Here is a 20,547-nt window from a genome sequence, read left to right on the forward strand (position 1 = left end):
TCCACCCACTTCCAGCCAGCACGGTTGTAGTCGAAATGCAACTCCAACAGCCCCACTCAGCTCGACTCAGCCCAACTCAGCACGGCACGGCTCAGCCGCGTTTGTAGTGGAAAAGCGGCATTAGTGTCAGCCCTGCGATGACCTGGAGACTTGTCCAGGGTGTACCCCGCCTTTCGCCCGTAGTCAGCTGGGATAGGCTCCAGCTTGCCTGCGACCCTGTAGAACAGGATAAAGCGGCGAGAGATAATGAGATGAGATGAGAATATTCCTTGTTATTTTATGATGTGATACCTTTGTGATTAAATCTGTAGACAAGTCTTCAAGTTTTGTAAAATTTTGTAATAAAAATGGTCAAAACTGTGTTTTTGCAAGATTTTTAGAAATCACTACTTGTTATGCAATGAGTTGGATTTCCAGTTAATTCTTACCAAAGGGTACACTCTAGAAAAATAATCTATTCAATTCAAAATTACTAGATATCTTGTCCCAGGGACACTTAATAGAAGTCTATTCAAATGCAGATTTGAGAGGTCCCCAACACACACACACACACACACACACACACACACACACACACACACGCACAAAAAAAATGTATTCAAAATATGTGTAGTAGACCAAGGGATACCAGACCTTCTACACTTTTGTGGTAGGGAACTTGGGAATGCGCATTTGACAGTTTTGACTGGATTTCAATTAAGTGTCCCTCGGACTAGATAGAGATTGAGAATAATAATTTTTCACTGAAAAATCTGAATATGATACTCATATTGAAAAACTAAAAGCCTTTTATTAATTGGCATTTAGCAATATATCCTATTCTTAATTAGCACAAAACAGTACATAATTGAAAGAAAGGCTTAACATGGGTTTTGGTTTGTTTTTCTGGGTGATTAAATGTTTTAAAATGTTTAAAACTTAATAAATGCCAAAATTGAAAATTCCCGATATTCCTGGGCCCTTCAAAATTCCCGGAAACTTTCTACTCCTTTGCAATCCTAGTTCCTAATAAAGTAATCAGTGAGTGCATGTCGACCACCAGTACAAGGTTGGAGCGTCAAGTCACAATATTGTTCAGGAAATAACGCGTGTTCCCTAAAATGTTAACTCCAGATGTGTATTTGTGAATATGCGTGTGTGCAGTCTGCCCTACAATGAGTTCTTTGGAGGAGTGAGCGGACTTACAGTAGAGCAGTTCCGCAAGATCAATGGTTTTCCCAATGCATTCTGGGGCTGGGGAGGGGAGGACGACGACCTCTGGAACAGGTGGGTGGATGTGCAAATGTAATTAAACAGTGATGCTGTGCTCAGTGTGTACATGTTTTCAATGTCCATCGCTCTGTGATGTCCCAGGGTTCACTTTGTTGGCTTGAATGTGACCAGACCCGAAGGAGATATTGGCAAATACAAATCAATTCCCCATCACCACCGAGGAGAAGTGCAGTTCCTAGGAAGGTCAGTTTGCTCTTTGCCCATTTGTCTTTCTCATTAGTGCTCAGTCTTATGACATTTTAATATGTTGCATAAACAAATTTTCAGTAAATAAACTGATGAGAGATGGAAATGTTTAGGGTTTTGGACAATTGGAAACAGGAAAAAAAATGGATGATGAGTTCAGCAGATATGTATTTGCTTTACGCTTGTGTGCATCAAGTAGAGGTTAAACTAACATGTGTCTTCCCACGTTTAAATGCTTGTAACCACCAGGGCAGTGACCTGTTGCTGACGCACCTCATTTGCAGTAGCGCAATACCCTTTACGCTCTGCTTTTGATCCTGTGGTTTGTTGAATGTGCTGTTCATTTGCATCTCTCTCTCTCTCTCTCTCTCTCTCTCTCTCTCTCTCTCTCTCTCTCTCTCTCTCTCAGGTACAAGTTGCTAAGGTATTCTAAAGAACGGCAATATTTGGATGGCCTAAATAATCTTCAGTATTCTCCGGAAATATCTTTAAGTAGTCTGTACAAGAACATCACTGTTAACCTGAGCCCTGAGCTTGCCCCAATATCGGAGTACTGACACCCGTCTCTCCATCCACTCCACCTGGCCATTAGTACCTGAAGACAACCGACCCAGAATCATGAAGTGTGTGGCCTGAACATCACATACGGCCGCCAAGTAACCTTAAAACCAAGAGACAAAAGGATAAAGGCCTGAATACTAAAATGATTGTATGTGAAGTCTTACATATGTTTTTTTTTTTCCCTTTTTTTTTTTTTCTTTTTTGCGCGCGAGTGTGTGCGTCCCAATGCATGTCTCTGTTTATGCGGCTTTGGCTACTTAAATCATATCAAGCTACGAAAAAAAAGGATGAAAAAGAACTTGGGGCGTGTCCGTGTCAACAATTCAGATGTTTACTGCGAAGCCTTAACTGATTTTCATAGGCTGTTATCACTCTGAGTGTCAGTTTTCATCCATGCCAACAATGTAGACCGCTCAGTTTTACAACTCAACAGCAACCTAAATGCCAATAGATATTTTAAGGCACGTTTTGTATCATGTTAGTAGTATTTTAAGGCATATGATAATTTATGTATGTACTGTAAATGGTCGTTTTTTTTGGCCTTCATTAATTTATTGTTTTTTTAGTTTCTTGAGATGTACTTTCGAGCACTCCAGTGGCGTGCGTGTAATGTGAGCGTCACGCTTTCTTTTGCGGGCTGTGAGTGCACGAAGGCTCACGACTGCTCACTCGATCCTGTAATGTCATGAATCATTCCAGTGCACATACTCTTACTTTTGGCAGCTAACTGTCTTTTTTTTTTCTTTAACCCCCTACCCACACCTTACACAAATGGAAGCTTCAGTTTGGGGACTAAAGACAAATGAAACTGGGATGTGTGGTCTCTTAAGCAAAACACCAATATCAGCAGCATGCCTTACTTTTAAAAAATTTTTTTAGTTGTATATCATATAATATTTTTTTTTTCTTTTGTGCACTGTAACAATGAAAGTGAAGAAGAGATATCAGGTGAGGGGAAATGTTATTGCTGTCATTCACTCGAAGAATTGCTGAGCAGTCAGGTACACAGCTGCTAAATGATAAAATGCTATAGTAATTGTGTGTGTGTGTGTGTGTGTGTGTGTGAGCGAGCGAGCGAGTGAGATCCTCCAGCTGTGTATATGAAATCCCTTGTGATGTTGCACTCTAGTCATAAAATAAGTTGGGCCTGGATGAGAGAGTGATGTGTTACTCTTGAATGGCATCAGAGTAGAATTTGGGCAATGAAGACTTTATGCTGTTAAAGTTTTGAGCTGTTGGTGGGTTGTGCTTTTTTTTTTTTTTTTCTTTGTCTTTTTTTGTACATGTTGATTGCCTTTGTATATACAGCCTCATGTTTCATAATTTGGTTTATTTTTTTAAGTGTGTGTGTGGGGGGGATTTGCGCCATCTTGTTAATTTATATCTGTCCTAAATAGAGAAGTATTTGGTATTATTACACTGTGTGCGCGCGCTTGGAGAAGCACGTATCCCCTTTCACTGCAGTCCGAGCGTATCAGCTGCGCCACACGCAGCACTAGCTTTTCTTTCCCTTGTAGTACTGACATGCTCGTAGCACTAATCCTAAGGTGTTCTCTAATCCCGAAGCTCACTGATGCTTGGGGTAATTCCTTTTCTTTCACAGCTTGCACAGGGTCATGTTCTGTGCTTCATCCTGTCTGAGCTGTTGCCTTTTCAAGGTGCTCTTATGTGGGCTGTCCTTGTTGTGCTGTTCAAGCAAAGGCCTTTTTTTTTTTTTTCTTCGTGCTTTCTCCTCTAAGGCCAAGCTGAGCCATTGCTCTCTAAAGATATGTATGTGGCCTGAAGCATTCTTGTACTCTGTACACCCAAGTTACTTGTTTACAGATTTCTTCTTTTCTTCAACTTGCAGACTGAAGTCTGTTTGATCAGGCCTAGTTGCTATGGTTAGAGTTTATATGAATACACTTTTGACCAATGGGCTAAGGAATCTGAAAGCGTACGTAGGAAACAGGGTTGAAGAAGCGAATGTTAATATTACAGTGAAGGAGATTAGAGGTGCCAAAGTCCCATTGCGCCCCTGTGTGAAAACTTTTCCTTCCTGTTATTATTTTTAATCCAAACCTTCACTCTCATTGCTTCTAAAGCTTTGTACTTTCACCAGTGTTGAGGTCTTAAAATTAAGGTTGATTTGTTACCTTAGGGGTTTCTGTCTGAGAGTGATATTAGCTTTTAAAAAAGGATTAGTTTGATCCAAGGGGGAAAATATATACATAACGTACTGAACATCAAACACTGCACTTAATCTGACACAAATGCATCAAATTGAGCCTGTATTCATTTTAATTAATAAACCCACAACCCCTTAAGCTGTTTCGTTGGAGAACTGAGATTTTCATTCAGTGTTATGGAAGAAATTAGCATCAAGGAAAATGCATTGATATTGCAGTATGTTATAAGTGACTATCTGGCAAGGAGGCAGCATTCTGTGGTGGATGCTGGTCAGACAATGGGCAGCATTTCATTTAAATACAGATCTTGCATTCTCACGCTGTAACCCAGTGTGTACATCACTTGCACATGGTCTGAATGATTATCTATTCATCTTCAATCCTTTCATGCATAAATGTAGTGAACTTTGACCGAAAAAAAGAAAACACAACTGAAAGTTACAAACTATATTAAAGTATCTTTACCAAGGTGCTTGCAATGTGCAAATTGTGAAATCTTGTTATTAAGCTACTAGTAACCTTTTTGAAATTCATCACAAGCAACTTATGGCATTTAGTGTGTTTAAAAAAATAAGGTTTGCCAACTCGGGAGGTGTTTTAAGCCTTCTGTCTTAACTCTGTATTCCTAATTTGGCTTCTGCTCGGAGTGTGCTGTCAAATTTTTTTGAACCTGTGATTTTTTTTTTTTAAGTAAGTTACCATAATAAGGTGGCCTGTAGGTTTAAATCAGTCTCATCTCAAAAAGATTTTATTTAAAAAATATATATATATCTATATTGTTGCAACCCATCCCTTGTCCATCTGTGTCTTTTGAAATGATTGAAAAATACAGATTTTGAAAAATGTATTCATTACAAATTTGTTACAGAGTGTTATGTTTTTTGCCGTATTCATATTTGTGCCTTGAGTTCCTTTCTTTACACATTTGCATTCACGATTGACAGTTGCAGTGAGGTGACTGTTTTGGTGTTTCAAAAATGAAAATAATGGAGAGTGCACATTTTTATTTTTCACAAGTATTTAATTTAAATCTGGATTGAAATGTGTAGTCTTCTAAAACATTTAAAGCTAATGAATTGAAGCAGAAAACCAGGGGGACACTCTCTCCTTTGTGTCTCGTACTGTTTTTCCAGGGTCCATGGTTTCTGCAACTCTGTTTGGAAATGAGATGTGAGGTAGCGATTGCTTTGGCTGATGTGTAAAATCTTGATCTTTTCCCCCCTCTTTCTTTCATTTTTCTGGGCTCTTCACGGTGTTACCGGTTTGCTCACTGCATTACACTCTGTAATGACCATTAAAAGAGTTTATAGTTGAAAATCTGTTCAGAGTGTAATTTTTTTTTCTTTTTCTCCTCTTCCCTCTGAGTGTGTTCGTCACGGCGACCCGTCAAGATGATCATTGTATGGGTATGGGAAATGTGGATGATGTGGGTACTCGGCATGCTGCGCATATTTAGTCATGTTCTTTCCCCACTACAGCTGTTGTGGTGTAGGAGAAGGGGCTCAGTAACAGGGCCAAAGTGTAATGAAGATGTCCTTCTGCATGAGCCTCAAACACCACCTGCAATCATACAGTCAGGAAAAAAAAAATCACACTTTAGATGCTCGTATTCATGTAAAACCTCACAGTACTTGGACACCTTGAACTGTTCTAAAACAGTGCCTTTATGACCGCATCCTTGACTGTTCTTACCAAGGGTTTTTGGACAGATGGGTCTGTGTGGTATGTTTGACAAAATTGGCTGGACACTTGGCTGAAGTCCAAAAATAGCAGTTCCGTTTGTCTTTCAATGGTGGAATTTACTGAACGTCAAAGTTCTGTTTATACACTTGTAAATTCAGTCACTATGGATCTGAGCTCTATGGGTATACTACATTGCTCTCGAAGGGAAACATTTTCTTGTCTTCTTTAATTGGGCACAACTAAAATGCAGAAAAAAATCCTATAAAGCAAACCTTTTCAGAATCGGGTGCTATTAAGAATAATGGGTAAAGTTAAAAATATAGCCTCTCAAATGAGGAATATTGGAGCCCAGTCTCATGGTTGAACAAAATTACTGGATCTTAGAACTTAGTGAAGGTGTGGGTCAATTTTCATGTTTTCAACTTGACAAAATCCCTGGGATTTTTTTTTCTTTCATCCAGGAGATGGAATAATTAGTCTCCTGGCTACAACTGTAAAAACCTTGTTAATGAGCATTTCTAGTAAAGGGTTTTTTTTTTCTTCTTTTTTAAGACCAAATAACTACTTACTTGAGCAACTTCATGGAATGATTTGTGGCCTTCTGCTTTCCAGTAGGTTTTGGTGTCAAATTCGACACGATACACGCCAGGACTGAAGTCCTGCTCTGAGAGAAGTTCGTGAACCTCACCAGCTACATTTGTATTCCTGGAGAGAAGCAATATTGAAGTTATTCAGAGAATGAGTTCATAAGTGATGGAAGACTGAAATCTGTTACAGTAAATCAGATTCCCTACAGTATCATCTCGACTATTACAATTACCATATTTTCATTATTTCTGAGCTATCATGAGAGTCGGATGCAAAATTCTTGATTTCCCAACATCACAGCTTACAGAATCTTAGACATTTAGTGAATGCTACTTTCACCATTCTGTAATCAAACACTTCAAAAATTCTGTTTTATATTCTGTATGTAAAATAAATTAAGTGAAATCTTTGTGAAGAAAATTATCCACAGTAGAATAGTATAATGCTAGCTGTAGAACTACTTATTTGCAATTTTCTTATTACAGAACGGTATCACAAACCAACTTGATATCAGAGAATGAGAACTTTTTGGATGTCATCTTACCCACTGGCAACTTTTTCCCAAGTTTTATCAGCACCTTGGCGGAAGACTGCGAGTGCCACATTTCCAGCAGGTGTGCCTTTCAATGCGTCCAGGATCTTTACGTTAAGGGGACAATGTACATCTGAGCTGCCATGACGATCCTAAGGGGCAACAAAGAACCTAATTGCACTTTCTGATCTTATGTGAATTCAGTGAGTGCAGTGTCAGTGTTACTTTTTCATAGACAGACATAAGGTTTATTAACATTTAACATACACTTTTGTCATTTTTCTTGACGGTCACTTTTGACGTCTTGATGAATATCTACATTAATAGAAACAAAATCTTGCTATGAGGAGATGGCTAAAATCTGTGATCTGGTCAAATTTTCTAGTCACCACTAGACATTAATATAAACAACTACAATAAAGAACAAAAATGAGCAATTGCTTAAAAACGTTTGGTTTGGTTTTTAGTCATTCTTCGACCTACAGAACAAATTTTAATAGCTTTTTGAATGCATCTATTTAAAGCATCAATGTTAATTATTCTTTCACTATGCTATTAAACTACTGCCATCAAAAACTGACTTCCAAAAATCCAAAATAACCAATTATATGCAACATTTAACAATATTTTCATCTCCACTCTAATCCAAGTACATCAGCTTCGGATATTTCAGATTATAATATTTTAAGTAATACAAGGTGTTTAAAAATTACCCAACTTCAAGTTATTTGACACAGTTTTAACAATTTAGTTTGCACGAGATTGCACTTAGAAGTATTGTGTCTTCTTGTTAAAGTTTTTTTTTTTTTCTTCCAGAAAGATGAACTCTGTGGACCACGCTAACAGTAACTTACCACTGGAGCGGCCTGACAGCAGAAAAGTGTTGAGGCAAGAAGGACAAAATTGATCACTTTGGCCATGGTGGAAGAATGTAGACACTGAGTATGTGCCTTGAACATTTGCTGTAGGCCTATTTTATGTGCTCTGGTGACCCCAGGGGAGAGCTGGGGTTTTGCCTTGACTCAGTAAATAAGTTGGTAATGTATAACTTCAAGCAAAGCAAACTTGGTGGCGATTTTACTTCATTCATTCATTTCATTCTACAGAAATATTTGTTGCAAAAGGAAAGCTCTTCTGTTTCATCCTGACACAAAATGTCTGGTAACGTTTTTGTTGTTTTTTGGTAGGTTTTCAGATTTAATTTGCAAAGCTATAGGTCATATTCACTAATTTGTAGTTATAACTTTCTTAATATCGGTTTTGTCAAAGAACCAGGGCTTACTTGCATGTTGAAGTAGTTATTTGGATGAACAGGAAACACTATTGGGGCAAGCGTCAGGAGGCATGATCATTTTGTAATTGTATCATTTTTATGTGAACTTTGTTCTCAAACACACTGCTATAGACATATATTCACTGTCCATGTTATTAAGAACAGCTGCATATGTATTCAGTTTTCAAGTCAACCGATCATGTGGCAGCAGCATATTGCAAAATTAATGCAACCAGAGCTTCAATTAATGTTCACATCAAATATCAGAATGATTGGGGGGGGGGGGGATGTGGTCTTTGTGTCTTTAATCATGGTAGGAATGTTGGTACCAGATGGGCTGGTTTGAGTATTTCAGAACCTGTTAAATGTGTAGAGAAGGCAGGACCCAAAAGCAAGAGTCAAGACTGGCAGTTTAGTAGGTAGGGTTGATTTTATTGAACAAAAGCAAGCAGAAGATCAGGGGTTTTCCAGGAGATCTGAGCAGATAGGCGGAGCAGACAGGTAACAGGAAGGCAGTGGATCTGAAGCATAGAAGATTCATTTCATCTCATCTCTAGCTGCTTTGTCCTGTTCTACAGGGTCGCAGGCAAGCTGGAGCCTATCCCAGCTGACTATGGGCGAAAGGCGGGGTACACCCTGGACAACTTGCCAGGTCATCACAGGGCTGACACATAGACACAGACAACCATTCACGCTCACATTCACACCTACGGTCAATTTAGAGTCACCAGTTAACCTAACCTGCACGTCTTTGGACTGTGGGGGAAACCGGAGCACCCGGAGAAAACCCACACAGACATGGGGAGAACATGCAAACTCCACACAGAAAGGCCATTACTGGCCACGGGGCTCGAACCCGGACCTTCTTGCTGTGAGGCGACAGCACTAACCGCTACACCACCGTGCCGCCTAGGAGATTCACAGTTGGTCAAAACTTAAAACATACAAGAGACAATTCCACCAGTTACAGAAAACCTTCATGCAGAATCAAACTAGTAACCTGAACGATCTGGTGGTGACTGGATTGCAGAGCTGAGGTATAAATATTACTGGAGCTTGATTGCAGGTGTGGAGACAGATTGGCAGCAGGAGTTAATTGGCTGAAGCAGAAGAGCAGGAAACACAAACAAGTAATGAAGGGGAGGGGAAACAGCTGAGACATGAGGAATGAGGAGGCGGCAAAAACTGAACTATGATAGAAATTGCTAATCTTCCAGGATTTTTGCACACAACCGTTTCTAGAGTTTATACAGAATGGTATGAAAAAAAACATTGAGTGAGCGATGGTTCTGTGGGTAGAAACGCCTTGTTGTTGAGAGGTCAGAGGAAAATGGCCAGATTGGTTTGACCTGCCAGGAAGGATAAAGTAACTCGTATAATAAATTTTTACAAACATGGCGAGCACAATGATTGCCTGATTCGAGGACTACATAAATGAGCAGGTGTACAGAACAAAAATTCTGGGATGTTGGTGGGTTTCCTCACAAACTGTGCACACAACATATCTATTGGATTAAGGTCAGGACATTGACTTGGCCATTCCAAAACTTGTCTTGTTGCATGACCTAGTTTCTCTTGAGATTCAGTTCATGGACAGATGTCTTGCATTTTCCTTTAGAATTCAGTGAATAATTTAGACCTCGGGGCGGCACGGTGGTGTAGTGGTTATCACTGTCGCCTCACAGCAAGAAGGTCCGGGTTCGAGCCCCGTGGCCGGCGAGGGCCTTTCTGTGTGGAGTTTTCATGTTCTCCCCGTGTCCGCGTGGGTTTCCTCCGGGTGCTCCGGTTTCCCCCACAGTCCAAAGACATGCAGGTTAGGTTAACTGGTGACTCTAAATTGACCGTAGGTGTGAATGTGAGTGTGAATGGTTGTCTGTGTCTATGTGTCAGCCCTGTGATGACCTGGCGACTTGTCCAGGGTGTACCCCACCTTTCGCCCGTAGTCAGCTGGGATAGGCTCCAGCTTGCCTGCGACCCTGTAGAACAGGATAAAGCGGCTAGAGATGATATGAGAATTTAGACCTCATTGTTCCATCAATGACGACGATCCGTCCTGGCCCAAATGCACCAAACCAGGCCTAGATCATGATATTACTACCATGTTTCACAGATGCAATAATGTTCTTACTGCAGCAGGTGAGGATTCTATTCATTTCCTCATTCTATTAGTTGTCTTTAGCCAAGATTTCTTTCAGTGCGTTACTGATTATGTAGTTGGGGGCAGTACCTAGACAGCATATATCTGGACACATGATTGTGGCCCAGATGTACGCTTCTTATCTCTTCTGGTAACTTGATCCTAGTGCTAGTGGCATGGTGTGCTGGCTAGGTTGGAACCATCGTGGTGGGCAAGTGTGCCTTTCCAACATCTGCTTGCATGGTGGCACGGGTCTTCAGTGTTGCCTTGGCTTCCACTTTGTTGCGCAATTGGTGTGGCATCATCTCGCTTTGAAGCAGCACTGTTCCATTTGAACTTTGGAGTTGTGGTTTGCTAATTCTCCCTCTCTCTACTTGCAGTATGGTAGTTGTGTCTCCACTCTGGGATATCCACATGCAATGAAGTTTGCAGTCTTCACTGGCTCAGCATCCCGCCACCCTCGCAAGACTGCTGTTCTGTCACTGCTGTGATTTGTTTAATTTTGTTTGTTAGTTTTCTTTGTTTGGTCCTGGACAGTGTATTGTTGCATGCTCTGTCCGAGGGTGTTTGGTGGCTTTACTCTGCTTTCTTGCCGTTCCCGATGGCTTTGTGTCCAGTGTAAATTGTATATTTTGGATTCATTATGTGCCCTTTTTGGGCTTTATTGTTTTGTGTGTTTGCATTTTTTTGTGTGCGAGTGGTGTAGCAGTTTTAGTTGTTTTTATTTTCATTGTTTTTTTTCCCCATTCATATTGTGTATATTTTATATATTTGTGTGTGCGCATGCAAGTACAATACTGAGTATTATCTCTTTTTGCTGCAGTGGACCACTGCAATTGCAGTCAGCCAGCTGTATGCTATTGTGTTGGGGTGGCTGGAGCGTAGCACCTGTGTATACTTGGCAGGAAAAGACAGGAGCTGCTGGGCCTCCAAAGATGGTTGGTTGGTCCTAAGGTGGTGGAGTCCCATCATTGGTTCTTTACTATATTGCACTTAGGGTGCCACTTGGATTATGTTGTAGTTTCATGCGTGGTGTGTATCCTAGGACCCTGTTCCTTCAATCGTTCCCTCTGCCTGTGATAAGTCCTGGGTTTGCTCATGGTCTTTCCTGTTTTCTTGAATGACTGTTCGGCTATTATGGCACCACAGTGTTCCATGTGCAACAGGTTTTTCTGTTTTGTCTAATCGTTGTATATAATTGATGGGGTGGGCGACTGGGACTATGACTTGGTCATTTCCCATTTTTATAAAGTAATAAAATATTTATTATTATTAAATTTATTTTTTTAGTTTTGTTTTATTTATTTATTTATTTGGAATCACATCTCTGGCCTCTGAGTGGTTCCCCCCCCCCAAACCTGTGTTGTCTAGCTGAGAATCCAACTAATATGAATCTGTAAAGATTTCCTTTGGGAAAAATTTCCCGAGGTGGCATAGCTGATTTTGCTTAATAAATTCTAACAGCATATCCGCTCCCATCACAACCTGACATAGTTGGCAGGATTCACTTCTTACAGGCAGACATGCTGCTTTTTTTTTTTTTGGCCTATAGTTAGGTTTTGTGTTTTATGTATGAGCAGCAGTAGAGACAGAGCAGCAGCATTTGTGTCAGGTATTTCAAATCCATGTTAGGGCCCTATTTTGTGAGGTTGAAGTGCAGTTCTTCCTCTGTTATTCTGGAAAAGGAAGTGCAGCAGCTCAGAGACTTAATACTACAGCTGAGAGCATATAATGAGCAGCCACTTCAGGAAATGGCTGTTTCCCAAGCGTGTCCAAGTATAGCTATTAATGCCCTGTCTGTAGGTGCCAGTGCTACTATTGCAGAGCAGCTGGTTGTTGTAACCAGAGACCAGATGTGTCTGATATTTAATGGCAAGACAGGCATAGGTCTAAGGGAATGGACAGATGAGATTCAGGCATGTATGTGGGCCTGCCATCTTATTCTTCATTTTTTTATCATTTAAAGGGAGAGGCAAAGGATGAAATAAAGTATCGTTCTGGTGCAGAATTAGGTGATCCATTCAAGGTACTCACTATCCTGAAGGAGTTTTATGGTTGTGCCCAGTCATATGCAACCTTACAGTAAACCTTTTTTCTAGGCAGCAGAAGGAAGGGGAGACTCTGCAGGAGTTTCCCTTAGCATTAATGGCCTTAATGGAGGTCAGGCAGTGTGTGCCTGATGTGACCAGTTTGTAGAGCATGTTTTGGACAGTGCCCTCTGCTGGCAGTTAAAGCAGTCTGTCTGCTGCCAACCAACTGCTACTTTGTTGGAAGTGCTTGGGGAAGCTATTAGGTGGGAACGGAAGGCATTCCCTGGGGGAGCTAGGGGACGTAGCTTCACTCTTCCCTCAGCTTATGGCTTACAATATGATGTTCAAGGTAGTTCCTGTTCAGCCCCCGTGATTGTTTCACAAGGATCTGAATTAAGTGAGTTAAGGGAACTGCTAAAGTGCCAGCAGGAGCAGCTCAACTAGCTCACCCAGATGGTGACACCTCTGTAGGCTCCCAAAATGCAAATTCAGCCTCCATGTAATGGTCCGTTAATTTGCCACTGGTGCCAGCAGCCAAGTTATTTTGCTAGGGAGTGTGAGGGGGATTGGGTTCCCCGCACACTTGGGTCCTCCCCTGCACGCTCGAGTACCAATTCTTTCTTTCATTGGCCCATCCCTTAATGGGGCCAGGCCTTTTTGTTCTGCACCTCAGCTAGAAAACTGAAGCCCACTGAGCTATCAAGCTACGACCCAGATGGATTGTTTACTGGCTCACAGGTAGTTATTATGGTATGTCTAGGTTAATGTCCTCTTGTCTGAATATTGATGTCTTGAGGGGTAGGGTGATTGTTTCCTGCTTGTTAGACACTGGGTCTGTGGTGTCTATAGTAACAGAGAGCTTTTTCCAATAGCAGTTTGAACCTTGTGGCTGTGAGTGTCTCCAGTACTCTCACTGGCTACAGCTTCGGGCAGCTAATGGACTTGCAATCCCACAGATCAGCTATTTGAAGCTGGATGTGGCATTGTATGGTAAAGTGATGCCTCATTGTGGAACCTTAGTAGTGAAGGATCCCCTTTGGGGCTTTATCTGTCGTCCCTGGACTCTTGGGGATGAATGTTATTTCTCAATGTTACCGGGAGCTCTTTGGGGCACATAGCTCCTCTCTTTTTGACCTGCCTTCTCTGTCACAGGCTTCTGGCCCAGTTCTTGAGGCCCTGCAGCAGTGCCATCAGTCTGCCATTTGGGTTTTGAGAAACTACACTGGCACCATCAAGGCTCGAAGTAAATGGGTGGTGCGTATACCTGGTGGGGTGAAAACAATAAATGCCCATAATGAGGCCCAAGATGGTTGTGTCATCAGCAAACTTAATGATGATACTGGAGCTGTGTTTAGCAGTACAGTCATGAGTGAACAAGGGTTACAAGAAAGGACTGGGCACACAGCCCTGTGGTGCGCCCGTGTTCAGGATCAGCAAGGTGGAAGTGTGGCCATCAATTCTCACTACCTGGGGTCTGCCCTTCAGAAAGTTGAAGATCCATCTGCAAATGGACGTCCTCAGTCTGAGATCATCAAGCTTTGAGACAAGTTTTGAAAGGATAATGGTGTTGAATGCAGAACTGTAATCAATGAAGAGCATTCTCACATATGCATTCCCTTTTTCCAGGTTGGTGAGGGCAGTGTGTGTCGCCAAGGCCATAGCATCTTCCGTGGCCCTGTCTGATCTGTAGGAGAACTGAAGAGGATCTAAGCTGTCAGGTGAGTTTTTACCAGCCACTCAAAGCACTTCATGATGACTGTTAGCGCAACAGGACGGTAATCATTCGGACAAGTGACCTCTGATTTCTTAGGGACAGGAATCGATGGTGGATGCCTTGAGAGAGGTGGGGACCATAGACTGTCTCAGGGAGAGGTTGAAGATCTCTGTAAATGACAAAACACAGCAGTTCCTGGTATTCCTTTGGTGTTTGTTCTGTGTGCGCAGTTTGTCCAGTTTGTTGTCCAAAGACTGAACATTAGCGAGCAGGACGCTGGGCAGAGGAGGCTTGTTGTTTCTGTTGTGAGCGACACAGAAGTCCAGCACGCTTGCCTCTCTTCGTTTTCCACTGGCGATGCCTGAGTAAACAAAAAACCCAGGGGAGTGTGACGTCTGCAATATCAAAAGTTGGTTTTAAGTCCGAATTGGCTTAGAGAGACTTTGTCGGTCATATTGAATGCGTGATAGTGCTGTATGTGCAAAAAGAGCCAGTAATAAAAAATAAACAAGCACTAATTTGCTGAGCTGTCTCAGAGCTCTCGTTGGTGTGGCCATCTTACAGCGCAACCAGAAGTTCAAGTTTAGTTATTCTATATAAACACGGCATGGAGAAAAATACTTGCAATCATGTCTTTTCTAGTTCACATTTTTTGTTTTTTCTCTGCTGCTCTTCCCTTTTTTTCTTGGATTATGTCACTTGGATTACAAATTTGCATGCCATTTTTGGATTGTCTGACTGTGGACTCCGTTTTTCCGGTTTCCTGTTTGTCGACTGTGCTTGGATTTTTCCCTGGGAATCGGTCACTGTGGATTCCATGTCTGCCCTGCCATTCTTGGATCATCACTTGGAGATTATTGACTCTGTTGCCACGACTGCTTCCAGCCTGTGTGCCTCACCGCTTCACTCATCAGGTATTTCTCGGTCTTTTATCTGTGATTTCTGTAGCTGCTCATTGGGTCCTAATCTGCACCTGTGACCTTTGGGCTGTGACACAATCAAGTATGGATTGTATAAATTAACAATTTTTAGAAGTTGGATATTTCGGTATTATAAATCCTTTTTTGATTGATCCGAGGAAGTATTCTAATAATTTGAGATACTGGATTTTTGATTTTCATGAGCTATAAGCCATAATCATCAAAATGAAAAGAAAAAAAGGCTTGAAGTACAACCCCGATTCCAAAAAAGTTGGGACAAAGTACAAATTGTAAATAAAAATGGAATGCAATAATTTACAAATCTCAAAAACTGATATTGTATTCACAATAGAACATAGACAACATATCAAATGTCGAAAGTGAGACATTTTGAAATTTCATGCCAAATATTGGCTCATTTGAAATTTCATGACAGCAACACATCTCAAAAAAGTTGGGACAGGGGCAATAAGAGGCTGGAAAAGTTAAAGGTACAAAAAAGGAACAGCTGGAGGACCAAATTGCAACTCATTAGGTCAACTGGCAATAGGTCATTAACATGACTGGGTATAAAAAGAGCATCTTGGAGTGGCAGCGGCTCTCAGAAGTAAAGATGGGAAGAGGATCACCAATCCCCCTAATTCTGCACCGACAAATAGTGGAGCAATATCAGAAAGGAGTTCGACAGTGTAAAATTGCAAAGAGTTTGAACATATCATCATCTACAGTGCATAATATCAACAGATTCAGAGAATCTGGAAGAATCTCTGTGCGTAAGGGTCAAGGCCGGAAAACCATACTGGGTGCCCGTGATCTTCGGGCCCTTAAACGGCACTGCATCACATACAGGCATGCTTCTGTATTGGAAATCACAAAATGGGCTCAGGAATATTTCCAGAGAACATTATCTGTGAACACAATTCACCGTGCCATCTGCCGTTGCCAGCTAAAACTCTATAGTTCAAAGAAGAAGCCGTATCTAAACATGATCCAGAAGCGCAGACGTCTTCTCTGGGCCAAGACTCATTTAAAATGGACTGTGGCAAAGTGGAAAACTGTTCTGTGGTCAGACGAATCAAAATTTGAAGTTTTTTATGGAAATCAGGGACGCCATGTCATTTGGACTAAAGAGGAGACGGACGACCCAAGTTGTTATCAGCGCTCAGTTCAGAAGCCTGCATCTCTGATGGTATGGGGTTGCATTAGTGCATGTGGCACAGGCAGCTTACACATCTGGAAAGACACCATCAATGCTGAAAGGTATATCCAGGTTCTAGAGCAACATATGCTCCCATCCAGACGACGTCTCTTTCAGGGAAGACCTTGCATTTTCCAACATGACAATGCCAAACCACATACTGCATCAATTACAGCATCATGGCTGCGTAGAAGAAGGGTCCGGGTACTGAACTGGCCAGCCTGCAGTCCAGATCTTCCACCCATAGAAAACATTTGGCGCATCATAAAACGGAAGATACGACAAAAATGCCCTAAGACAGTTGAGCAACTAGAATCCTACATTAGACAAGAATGGGTTAACATTCCTATCCCTAAACTTGAGCAACTTGTCTCCTCAGTCCCCAGACGTTTACAGACTGTTGTAAAGAGAAAAGGGGATGTCTCACAGTGGTAAACATGGCCTTGTCCCAACTTTTTTGAGATGTTGTTGTCATGAAATTTAAAATCACCTAATTTTTCTCTTTAAATGATGCATTTTCTCAGTTTAAACATTTGATGTCATCTATGTTCTATTCTGAATATAATATGGAATTTTGAAACTTCCACATCATTGCATTCCGTTTTTATTTACAATTTGTACTTTGTCCCAACTTTTTTGGAATCGGGGTTGTATTTCACTTTTACATATAATGAATATAGAATATATGCAAGTTTACCTTTTTGAATTAAATTATGAAAAAACAACTTTTTCATGATATTCTAATTTTTTGAGATGCACTCGTATAGAAAATGTTAAAGGCTCCACAAACTTCCAAGCACCATTGTACAGAACACTGATTTTCTATAAAGCATTGAATGGTCTTGTGCCCCAGTACCAGAGTGAACTTCTGGTCCTTTATGATCCACCATGCCTACTTGGATCAAAAGGTGCAGGCTATCTGTTGGTACTTCATGTAGTGAAGGCTACATCAGGGGTAGAGCCTTTTCTTACAAAGCCCCACAGTTATGGAACAGCCTTCCAAGTAGCGTTGAGGACTCAGACACAGTCTCAGTATTTAAGTCTAAGCTGAAAACATCTTTTTAGTCAAGCCTTTTGTTAATAGCTTTTTATTAGATAAAGGAGTAGATCTGGAGGGTCCTCAGGCATGGAGTGTTTTGGTAAATTGGGATGCATGGATGTGGTCTCCCCCTACTTTCTCACATGTTCACTCGGGTTTGTTGACGGTGTAGTGGCTGGCTGCTTTATGTCCCAGGGCTCCCTCATGCCTGTGTCACTTTCTGGGTCTCCCTTTTAGTTATGCGGTCATATTTAGTCTTGCTGGAGTCCCTGCTTGCACTCAGCACAAAATGTATACTGTTCTTAACCATTAGGTGGCACCAGGCATACCTAACCAGTGTTCCTGAAAAACTTTCCTTAACATCAGTCATATTGTCTGACGTTAGACAGATCTATGTCAGACATTTTCAGACCTTGTCAGACAATTTTAGCTTTGTGTAAAATGAATGAAAACAAGCAAGAAAATCAAGGACTATTATTTATTCCACAATGTCCTATTCGACAATGCCCTTTCCAGCACATTGAAACGGTCAGTTACTGATATTTTTTTGTGTATCAGTTTATCACTGACCACATCAAAGCTCCTTTCTGAATTTCTCAAGCAGACGGTTGTTAGTTTCCTTGTCCTGCTCATCAAAGCGCTCATAGCCTGCATCAAGATCAGAATCCGAATCCTGCTCATAACACTCATCCAAGGTAAACAAATATGGTGCGAATGCATTCGGACAGCATATCGATTGATAACATATCTTCTCAATGAACTAAGTAGGTCGCTGCGAGAAAACTCTGCACCATTGACGTGTATTTAAGGTATGCGAAACCGCGTAGAGACATTGATGCATGGAGTATTAGAACTTTGTTTATCAAGTTGCGATAAATACGATTTTTTTTCTCACGTTAAATTCAGGCATGTCTTAGATTTGGATGTTTATATTAGTAATTACAATAGCCATCGGTCAGGTTGACTGATGTTTATGTTAATTACGTAGGACAACTGAATTTTTCGTCTGTCATGACCGGTGTCCGACGATATTTCGGAAACACTGCCTAACAACTTGTGCTCCCCCCCAGTCTGTCTCGCTTTGTCGAGTTACATGTCGATCCTGAGACACCAGTGATGCTGACCTCTTCTGCCCTTCGGACCTGCCCGATCCATCCTGATGCCCTACATCTGGCTGGCGTCTCATCACATCACTTCTGTGGAGGATGGGCCCCATATAGACAGTCGAAATCCACACTTGGAAGATGGCTCTGGACACTTACTATAATTATCATGATAACTTTAGGACTGCAGTTGACATGAACAGTTTTGCACTCAAGTCTCCATCAATGAACAGTTGATGACTTCAATAAAATAGTTTTAGCATGAAGTCTATAATCATTACACAGTTGTACTTTTATGACCATATAGGACACAGTTATAGAAGCGAGTTATTTATAATCATGCTGTCTATCATGCAAAAGAGGATCGGTCCCTTTTGAGTCTGGGTCCTCTCGAGGTTTCTTCTTCGTTGTCTGAGGGAGATTTTCCTTGCCACTGTCGTCACAGGCTTGCTCATCAGGGACAAATTTATTAGGGATAAAATTAACTCATATGTTTAAAAATCTTTCATTTTCTGTAAAGCTGCTTTGTGACAATGCCTGTTAAAAGTGTCAGATAAATAGACTTGACTTTCTTACTGTTTGACTACTTATTTAGTTTTAGCTAGTCTGATTTCACACCAAAACTCAGCCAGTGGCTGTATGATGTTTTTAGCTCACCAGGTAACTGGGATTTCCTAATGGTCATGTGGCTATTTGCACTGCTTTTATGACTGAAATAGGTGATTTTATTGGAATCAAACAGACTTGCATTATGCATCACATTTTAAAAACATAGTTTTCTAACAAAGACACACTTCAACCCCAAAGCACCCGACAAAAGTACTTATAGCATATCTGGGAAATGTTCAAGAAAGCACAGAACATGGAAATATAAAGGACTTTTAAAAAAAAAAAACACTTTCAGAATGTAATTAAATTCACATTTGTAATACTTTTTGAATAATGACAGCAAATAATTAAGGACAAGTATACCTTAGGTTCAGTGATGGTATACACCCAGCGACCAATTTATTAGGAACACCTATACACCTACTGTTTTATGCAGTTATCTAATTGGCCAATCCCTTGAAAGCAGCACAATGTATAAAATCATGCAGATACAGTGGTGCTTGAAAGTTTGCAAACCCTTTAGAATTTTCTATATTTCTGCATAAATATGACCTAAAACAACATCAGATTTTCACACAAGTCCTAAAAGTAGATAAAGAGAACCCAGTTAAACAAATGAGACAAAATTATAATACTTGGTCATGTATTTACTGAGGAAAATGATCCAACATTACATATCTATCTGTGAATGGCAAAAGTATGTGAACCTCTAGGATTAGCAGTTAATTTGAAGGTGAAATTAGAGTCAGGTGTTTTCAATCAATGGGATGACAATCAGGTGTGAGTGGGCACCCTGTTTTATTTAAAGAACAGGGATCTACCAAAGTCTGATCTTCACAACACATGTTTGTGGAAGTGTATCATGACACGAACAAAAGAGATTTCTGAGGACCTCAGAAAAAGTGTTGTTGATGCTCTTCAGGCTGGAAAAGGTTACAAAACCATCTCTAAAGAGTTTGGACTCCACCAATCCACAGTCAGACAGATTGTGTACAAACGGAGGAAATTCAAGACCACTGTTACCCTCCCCAGGAGTGGTCGACCAACAAAGATCACTCCAAGAGCAAGGCGTGTAATAGTCGGCAAGGTCACAAAGAACCCCAGGGTAACTTCTAAGCAACTGAAGGCCTCTCTCACATTGGATAATGTTAATGTTCATGAGTCCACCATCAGGAGAACACTGAACAACAATGGTGTGCATGGCAGGGTTGCAAGGAGAAAGCCACTGCTCTCCAAAAAGAACATTGCTGCTCATCTGCAGTTTGCTAAAGATCATGTGGACAAGCTAGAAGGCTATTGGAAAAAGTGTTTTATGGATGGATGAGACCAAAATAGAACTTTGTGGTTTAAATGAGAAGCGTTATGTTTAGAGAAAGGAAAACACTGGATTCCAGCATAAGAACCTTATCCCATCTGTGAAACATGGTGGTGGTAGTATCATGGTTTGGGCCTGTTTTGCTGCATCTGGGCCAGGATGGCTTGCCATCATTGATGGAACAATGAATTCTGAATTATACCAGTGAATTCTAAAGGA

At 41.0% G+C, this 20,547-nt stretch overlaps 2 protein-coding genes across 2 annotated transcripts in view; one reads left to right on the forward strand and one right to left on the reverse strand.

Moving 5' to 3' along the window:
- Nucleotides 1-5,504, forward strand: part of b4galt6 (UDP-Gal:betaGlcNAc beta 1,4- galactosyltransferase, polypeptide 6) — an 83,709-nt gene extending 78,205 nt beyond the window's left edge. Inside the window, exons 7-9 of the mRNA XM_060917617.1 lie at nt 1,144-1,266; nt 1,354-1,455; nt 1,868-5,504. Coding sequence (XP_060773600.1) covers nt 1,144-1,266; nt 1,354-1,455; nt 1,868-2,015 — 373 coding nt within the window. The 3' untranslated portion in view covers nt 2,016-5,504. The remainder of the gene's footprint in view (nt 1-1,143; nt 1,267-1,353; nt 1,456-1,867) is intronic.
- A 135-nt stretch (nt 5,505-5,639) lies between these two features.
- Nucleotides 5,640-7,919, reverse strand: ttr (transthyretin (prealbumin, amyloidosis type I)). The gene is made up of 4 exons (XM_060917618.1): nt 7,845-7,919; nt 7,003-7,142; nt 6,440-6,575; nt 5,640-5,747 (listed from the first exon to the last, which is right to left on the reverse strand). Exons 1-4 carry the CDS (start codon nt 7,908-7,910, stop codon nt 5,640-5,642), a joined length of 450 nt encoding a protein of 149 aa, XP_060773601.1. The 5' UTR covers nt 7,911-7,919.
- Nucleotides 7,920-20,547: the final 12,628 nt, after the last annotated feature.

This window comes from Neoarius graeffei, chromosome 3 (assembly GCF_027579695.1).
Source record: "Neoarius graeffei isolate fNeoGra1 chromosome 3, fNeoGra1.pri, whole genome shotgun sequence".
Lineage (NCBI taxonomy): Eukaryota > Metazoa > Chordata > Actinopteri > Siluriformes > Ariidae > Neoarius > Neoarius graeffei.